Source organism: Sapajus apella, unplaced genomic scaffold (assembly GCF_009761245.1).
Source record: "Sapajus apella isolate SASKATOON/1434 unplaced genomic scaffold, GSC_monkey_1.0 scaffold8, whole genome shotgun sequence".
NCBI lineage: Eukaryota > Metazoa > Chordata > Mammalia > Primates > Cebidae > Sapajus > Sapajus apella.
This window is the reverse complement of record NW_022436948.1, coordinates 3993562-4001205: the sequence shown is the minus strand read 5'-3', so window position 1 is coordinate 4001205 and position 7644 is coordinate 3993562. Positions and strand designations below refer to the sequence as shown.

The 7644-nt window shown below is 53.1% G+C and overlaps 1 protein-coding gene across 1 annotated transcript; it reads right to left on the bottom strand.

Moving 5' to 3' along the window:
- Positions 1 to 1811: 1811 nt before the first annotated feature.
- TFF2 (trefoil factor 2) lies at positions 1812 to 6731 on the bottom strand. The gene is made up of 4 exons (XM_032276800.1): positions 6482 to 6731; positions 5330 to 5479; positions 2977 to 3123; positions 1812 to 2000 (listed from the first exon to the last, which is right to left on the bottom strand). The coding sequence occupies exons 1-4, from the start codon at positions 6558 to 6560 to the stop codon at positions 1987 to 1989; spliced, it is 390 nt and encodes a 129-aa protein (XP_032132691.1). The 5' UTR covers positions 6561 to 6731; the 3' UTR covers positions 1812 to 1986.
- Positions 6732 to 7644: the final 913 nt, after the last annotated feature.

Below are 7644 nucleotides of genomic sequence, written 5' to 3'. Positions count from 1 at the left end.
ATGATGTCGTAAGCAAGATAGAGACACAGCTGAGACCCAAGGCCGTATGTGGCCTCCTCCCCAAAGCGGGCGTTCCAAGAGCTGATGTAAGGCCACATCCGTCCCTTGAGGAAGCACTTCCTAATATTCCCATCTTCCAATGGGAAGCCAGTGGCACTGGCCCCAGCCCACCCTGACAGGCAGAGGCCTTGGATTTTCTGGGGTGATGGGAGTGGGCCATTGACTAACACATTTGCTAAGCCAGTCGGCTTGGGCTGGGGGAGCGATGAGGGTGGAAGCAACAGAAAGGCTGGCGTAGTGTCATCCACTCTGCACTCCCGAGCTAAATGACACCGGGACCCCTTACAGCAGATGCACAAGAATCTCTCAACTGAATACAGAGCTACTATTCAGTGAAGCAATCCCTACTGGCTCTCTCTCCAAAGGAAATGAAATTATTCTATCAAAGATACCCACGCTTGTACATTTATGGTGGCACTATTCACAAGAGCAAAGATACGGAATCTAGCTAAGTGTCCATCCACAGGTAAATGGATTTAAAAAGTGGTATATACACACAATGAAGTGAAAAAGGATGGAATCCTGTCTTTTGCAGCAACATGGATGGAACTGGAGGTCATTATCTTAAATGAAAAAAACTAGGCCCAGAAAGTCAAATCTCGCCTGTCCTCACTGGTAAGTGGATGCTAAAAACGTGTACACGTGCACACAGAGAGGATGGCGGGCAAGGCACATGTGGATGGCAGACGGGGCAGGGGTGGGTGATGAGAAGCTAATGGGTACGATGTCCGAGATCACCCTAAAAACCCTGACCTGATTGCTATGTAAACTATGCATGTAACAAAACTGCACATGGACCCTGTAAATGGGTACAAACATAATAATAATAATTAATAAACAGGAATCTTTCATGCAGCGATATCCCCACGGCTGGTATTGCCTTAATGAAATGCTGTCAACTTCCTCCCTCGAATACCCTCAAATGTTAGCAGTTACCAAAGCTACCCTCAGGCGGAAGCCAGAAAACACAGAAGCAAAGAGTTGGGAGAGAATTTTTGGCTTACCCAGTCCAAGCCCCGTCCCTGCTCCCCTTGGAAGTGGGAGACTACCGGCTGCAACACTCTCATTTCAAAAGCAAAGGGTCCGTGAAGCATTTGGTCAAAGAGGAAGGATTTTGCAATTGCAATCTGAGGTCACGTATCACTCCAAGAGGTTTTTAGGGCTAGTCATTTGAGTTTTCATAAAAAGAACCGAGTATAGAAGTTACCAAGTGATTGCAAATTCTGAAATTTACTTACGTGCTATAATTTTTTATTGCTTTTAGACAAACCTGAAAGTATTTGATAATTTTTTTCTCTTAGAAAAGTTTAAGGGACATCAAAACTGCCCAGCATGGTGGCTCATGCCTGAAATCCCAGCACTTTGGGAGGCTACGGCGGTGGATCACTTGAGGTCAGGAGTTCAAGACCAGCCTGGCCAACATGGTGAAATTCTGTCTCTACTAATAATACAAAAATTAGCCAGGCATGGTGGCACATGCCTATAATCCCAGCTGGGAGGCGGAGGCAAGAAGGTAGCTTGAACCTGGGAGGAGGGGGTTGAGGTGAGCCAAGATGGCACCATTGCACTCCAGCCTGGGCAACAGAGCGAGACTGTCTCAAAAAAAACACCCCAAAGACCCTGCACGTACACACACACATGAACACATTCACACATATACACATCGTCATACATGTGTACACACACCCATACATGTGTACACATGCACACTGCCATCACCATCTGTGTGTTAAAGAAACCAAAATGAAATGTAGCAGATTTTAAGAGTTTTATTTAAAGAAATTGTACATTAGGCCATTGAAAGGATAAAAAGACGATTCAGACAGCCCGGGATTTCATGAGCTATGAAGCTGACAGACGGTGAAGCTTCCCCTTTTGTTTCGGAACACCCGGTGAGCCTGATGTATTCGCTGGAGCCAGCGGCTCTCAGTAATGGCAGTCTAGAAATTCAAATGCAAGACGGTTGATAAGGGAATCCCAGAAATGGGGGAGCCTAGGCTGTGAAGCTGGGGTGAGTGCACATCACTTTACCAAGACTTTCTACTGAAGAAGGAGCCCCTCCCGGGAAAGGGTGTAAAGGGACCAAGTCCCCCCACTCCAGGCTAGAGTTTCCTCTGTGGGGTGCATTCTCCCCAGACAAGCAAATATTTTCTAGGTGGACCTTTTGTCCTATAAAAAGTCACGTGGAAAATCCTGAACGTTAAACATTTTGCTCTTTGGAGTACTTTGATATCCGAAGAAGAGGAAATAAAAAGGCATCCTTCAAGGACCAGAGCGCTCTTTCCCTATTTTCCTGGATCTGGATTTCTGCTTGGTCTTTTTTTATCTTGCAACGCTCCGTGTCAGGAACACACTATAACTAAGCGGGTGGGAGACGTGGACCCATTCACCTCTGTGCGAGGGACCCTCCCAGGACTGCCCCAGAGCAGGACTTTGTGGGCCATGTTTGTCACTGGGGGTCATGTAGGGGAGGGTGGAGAGGCCACGGGAGGAGGGTCCAGGTCTGCTGGAGTTGGCCCTCTGTAGTACCCGGAGCAGTGCAAGACGCTCAAAACACAGATCAAATTGCAGTAAAATAGGCGATGCCGCTGAACATGGCGACACATGGGGAGGCCACAGGGAGGAGCTGCTGTTTCTGGAACCATGAGAGATGACGCAGTGGCAATGCTGGAGGCTATACATTTACGGAAAAGATGCTGTCTTTGCCAAGAACATTCTGGAATTGCCTTCAGAATCCTAGGGGAGGCAAGGGCCCCTGCCTCGATGGCATTGAGCCTGTGAAGCAGCCTGCGAGACTACCTCCCCAGGGACTGTGGAAGTGCTGGCCCTGGGACAGCCTCCCCGCACCCCACCTCTACAGATAGAGGATAAATCATCTGTCTGGGAACCAAACGGAGCGTCCCCCAGTAGCGTTACCTTCCACAGACTTCGGGAAGAAGCACCAGGGCACTTCAAAGATGAGGTTGGAGAAGCAGCACTTCCGAGAGGCGCACTCCTCAGGGCTGATGCCTGGGTAGCCACAGTTTCTTCGGGCAGAGACCTCCATGACGCACTGCTCCGACTCTGCAATGGGACAGGCACAACACAGAGATCCAGTCAGGCCTGCGATGCACTGGACAGCTCCACCACTTCCTCCTCTGAAAGCATAGCTGATTTGCAGCCGCCGGGGATCATGAGTGGCTGCCAGGGGCAGCATCCCCTGGGACCACCTCCCACAAGGACTGTGGAAGTGTTGGCCCAGGGACGGTCTCCCCTGGGGACTGTGGAAGTGTGGGCCCCTGGGACCGCCTCCCCCAGGGAGTGTGGAAGTATGGACCCCTGGGACCGCCTCCCCCAGGGACTGTGGAAGTGTCAGCCCCTAGGACCACCTACTGTCAGCCCCAGTGACACTTGGCTGGCCTGTCCTTCCCAAAGGTGGGGCCCAGTGTGGGGTGGTCACAGTCAGAAGCTCTGGTGTCTCCCGCCTTGGGGAAATCACTTTGCCTCTCAGGACTCAATGTTCTCCTCTGTAAATGGGCTGGCCCCCATGCCAAGGTGAGAAAAGATTTTTGGGCACCTTGGAAAGATGAAAAGCATTTGGACACAGTACTGACACTCAAGGACACTGCCATGCTGTGGGCGCTTATGAATAACCCAACATCTGCCTGGTTCCCTGTGGGGCCTCACAAGCCTCCCAGCAACAATCTTGGGAAAGAATCGCCCTTCCCCCAAGGGCACGCCCGGTTCCATGCACAGGGGTGCACAGCACACATGCAGCCTTCTTTTGAGCACTCTTCAATGTTATGACGTGGATCCTGATCACATGCACTGACATAAAACTCATTCCCAAAGAACCCTAGAAGGCTTCACTTCCTTCCCTAACATTTGAGGTCTGTCAGCCCCTGTGTTACTACTGTCCTGTTAAATACCTTCATTTCCCTGTTGAAGCTTCTTCAGAAGTCACATTTCAAAAGGTAGATGAGATCTATTTTTTTTTTCTCAACTAAAATAAAACTGGTGGGTTCACAAACACATGTCTGCTGAAGAAACTAATGGTGTAGAAACGGGATGGGTGGGACATTTTCAACTCGTTGTTGGCTGACATGGGCTACCTCTAGACTAACAGTCCGGGCTAGCCCCAGACTAACCAACCTGGGCTGGCCCCAACTAACCAACCTGGCTAACCAACCTGGGCTAGCCCCAGACCAACCAACCTGGGCTGGCTCCAGACTAACCAACCTGGGTTAGTCCCAGACCAACCAACCTGGTCTAGCTCCAGACTAACCAACCTGGGCTAGCTCCAGACTAACTAACCTGGGCTGGCTCCAGACTAACTAACCTGGGCTGGCTCCAGACTAACTAACCTGGGCTAGCTCCAGACTAACCAACCTGGGATAAGTAAAAGCTAACCAACTTGAGCTAGCTCCAGACTAACCAGCCTAGGCTAGCCCTAGACTAACCAACCTGGGCTAGCTCCAGACTAACTAACCTGGGCTGGCTCCAGACTAACCAACCTGGGCTAGCCCCAGACCAGCCAGCCTGGGCCAGCTCCAGACTAAACAACCAGAGCTAGCTCCAGACTAATCAGCCTAGGCTAGCCCTAGACTAACCAACCTTTGTTAGCTCCAGACTTACCAACATGGGCTAGTCCCAGATTGACCAACTTGGACTAGTCCTAGACTAACCAGCCTGGGCTAGTTCTACACTAACCAACCTGGGCTAGCCCCAGACTAACCAACCTGGCTAACCAACCTGGGCTGGCCCCAGACTAACCAACCTGGCTAACCAACCTGGGCTAGTCCCAGACCAACCAACCTGGGCTAGCTCCAGACTAACCAACCTGGGCTAGCTCCAGTCTAACTAACCTGGGCTGGCTCCAGACTAACCAACCTGGGCTGGCTCCAGACTAACTAACCTGGGCTAGCTCCAGACTAACCAACCTGGGATAACTAAAGGCTAACCAACCTGAGCTAGCTCCAGACTTACCAGCCTAGGCTAGCCCTAGACTAACCAATCTGGGCTAGCTCCAGACTAACTAACCTGGGCTGGCTCCAAACCAACCAACCTGGGCTAGCCCCAGACCAACCAACCTGGGCTAGCTCCGGACTAACCAACCTAGGCAGCCCTAGACTAACCAGCCTGGGCTAGCTCCAGACGAACCCACCCAGGCTAGCCCTAGACTCACAGCTGGGCCTCCTGCAGCCCCTGCTCTGGGCTCCACCTGTGCAGCTGGGTCCTGGGCTGCCGGCTGCTGGCCCAGGAAAAGGGTGTGGCTTCCCTGGAAAATTACCTTGCTTCGGGAGGGGGTGGAAACACCAGGGGACCCCAGCGACAGTGGAGTCGAAACAGCATCCATTGTCAAAGCACTGGTCACTGGTGATCCCTGGGAAGCCGCAGTTCTTCCTGTTATGAGGACTTATCCTGGAGCACTGGCAGGGGGCTGTGGAAAGACCCCCGTCAGCCCCGCCCTGGTACCCCAGCCCATGCTGCCCCTCCTTTCAGGGTTTTAGGGGATGCCTCTATTGTCTGAAGACCCCCGTCAGCCCCACCCTGGTACCCCAGCCCACGCTGCTCCTCCTTTCCGGGTTTTAGGGGATGCCTCTATTGTCTGAAGACCACCGTCAGCCCCGCCCTGGTACCCCAGCCCACGCTGCTCCTCCTTTCAGGGTTTTAGGGGATGCCTCTATTGTCTGGTTGCCACACAGAGAAACATGAAGTCTTATCTTGCCCATATTTGAGCAATGCAGTTGCCTCCTGAAAAACTGATGGGGTTTGCTGACATTTTTATGTTAGTTTAAAATGTTTAAAAGGCCAGGTACGGCGGCTCACACCTATAATCCCAGCACTTTAGGAAGCCAAGGCGGGCGGATTGCTTGAGCTCAGGAGTTCAAAACCATCCTAGGCAACATGGCGAAACCTTGTGTCTATGAACGATAATGAAAAAAAAAGTTAGCCAGGCATGGTGGTCCACACCTGCGGTCCCAGCTCTCAGTAGGCTGAGGTGGGAAGATCACCTAAGCCCAGGAGGCTGAGGTTGCAGTGAGCCAAGATCGTGCCACTGTACTCCTGCCTGGGCTGCCAAGTCAGATCCTGTCTCAGAAAACAAAACAAAACAAAACAATCCTTCTAGAAGAGGCTGAACAGAGGGACCCAAGGCCAAGATCAAGGGGACAGGTAAGTGCTCTGGGACTCCAAGGACCCTTGGTGGGAATGGCCTCCTGACCCTGCATGGGGCCCACTGACACCTGCGGTCACGCAGCCTTTCCCTCGGAGGGAGGCCCTTCTCAGAGCCCCCACCCCAGCAGCGGCAAATCCCACACACCTTGACACACCTTGTCAAATGCCTTTATAGCAATTTCCCCTCTCAAGTTAAATTATGGTTGTGCTTTTCTTTTCAAGAGAAATAAGGCACTTAAGAAGACCCTCTCCTTCTGTCACTTACAGGGTTTCTCGGCCCCTGCCAGGGCACAGAGCCCCAGGACAAGGAGCGCTGCCAGGAGCTGGGCGTCCCGTGGTCCCATGTCCAGCTGAGCTGCACCCCAGGGCGGCTTGCAGAATGCATGGAGCCCTCCACCGGGCGTGCTTTATAATCTCCTCTCTGTTTGTCCAACAAGCACAGATAACCTTTCTTCCCTGCCCCGCGGCCCCAGCCTTTCCACCGTGGAGGCGAAGATGAGGCAAGGGGCAGCCGTGCCCTGTGCAGGCAAGGCTTCCGGGCCGGGGTGACTCTCTCCCTGCTCGGCGAGGCCTCTTCCTGCCCTGGCCAGGGAGTTGGGTCATGCCAGGCTGCCAGCGTGGAAAACCAGCCACGTGCAGGTCTGGGGCCGGGCACACACAGGGTCACACCCAAGAAGGGATAAGCATGCATTTCTACTGATAGGGAGTGTGGGCACCATAGGAATTTAGAAAGAACTGGGGCCAAGTTTACTGGGGAAAATGAACAGGCCAGCAGGTAGTATGGAAAAGGCCCCTCTCCCGAGGAAGGGAAGCACCTCAGAGGAGGGAAGATCTGCTCCCGGGGCTGTGTTAGAGCCTCCCCAGCCACGGCACGAAGCCCCTTGTCCCATCTTCAGCAGGAGGGGCGGCTCTCCATGGAGACAAGGCTGACAGAGTCAACAGAGCAGCCTGGGGCAGGCAGGTTTTAATAATTTCATTTTCAGCCCACCCCTGAAAGCGGTTCTTTTTGTTCCATGGAATGCTGTACAGCTGGTAAGAGACAGCACCTGGGACAGCTGGTAAGAGATGGCACCTGGGACCCTACCTGGGGCAGGATGTGCAGCCCCCGCCCTGCTCCAGGTGGGATGTGCTGGAGACGGAGTCTGCAAACTGGACAGAGAGGACACAGCCAGCGGGCAGACACCCCAAAAGAAAGGGGAAGCATGGTGGGAAGGACAGAGGAACACCCGGCATTCCCCAGGCCAGGGAAATGACAAGGGTTTGTCAGTCTGTTTCTGATGGCTGAGCAGTCAGGGGCCCAAAGACACAGGGAACCCAGAATCCTTGGTCTGCCACAGGGCTGTCCTCAGGGTCTGGAGAGCAGGCCCCGTCCTCCCGGCCCCCTTCTTCCAGGCCCCCGTCCTCCTGACCCCCGTCCTCCTGACCCCT

Bases quoted from the DNA above. Each gene is read 5' to 3' on its own strand.
- TFF2 (XM_032276800.1), bottom strand. From the start codon at position 6,560: ATGGGACCACGGGACGCCCAGCTCCTGGCAGCGCTCCTTGTCCTGGGG. The intron at 5,480-6,481 runs GTAAGTGACAGA...GTCTTTCCACAG, and splicing joins GGCAGGGGCCGAGAAACCCT to CCCCCTGCCAGTGCTCCAGG. The intron at 3,124-5,329 runs GTAATTTTCCAG...GTCCCATTGCAG, and splicing joins CCACCCCCTCCCGAAGCAAG to AGTCGGAGCAGTGCGTCATG.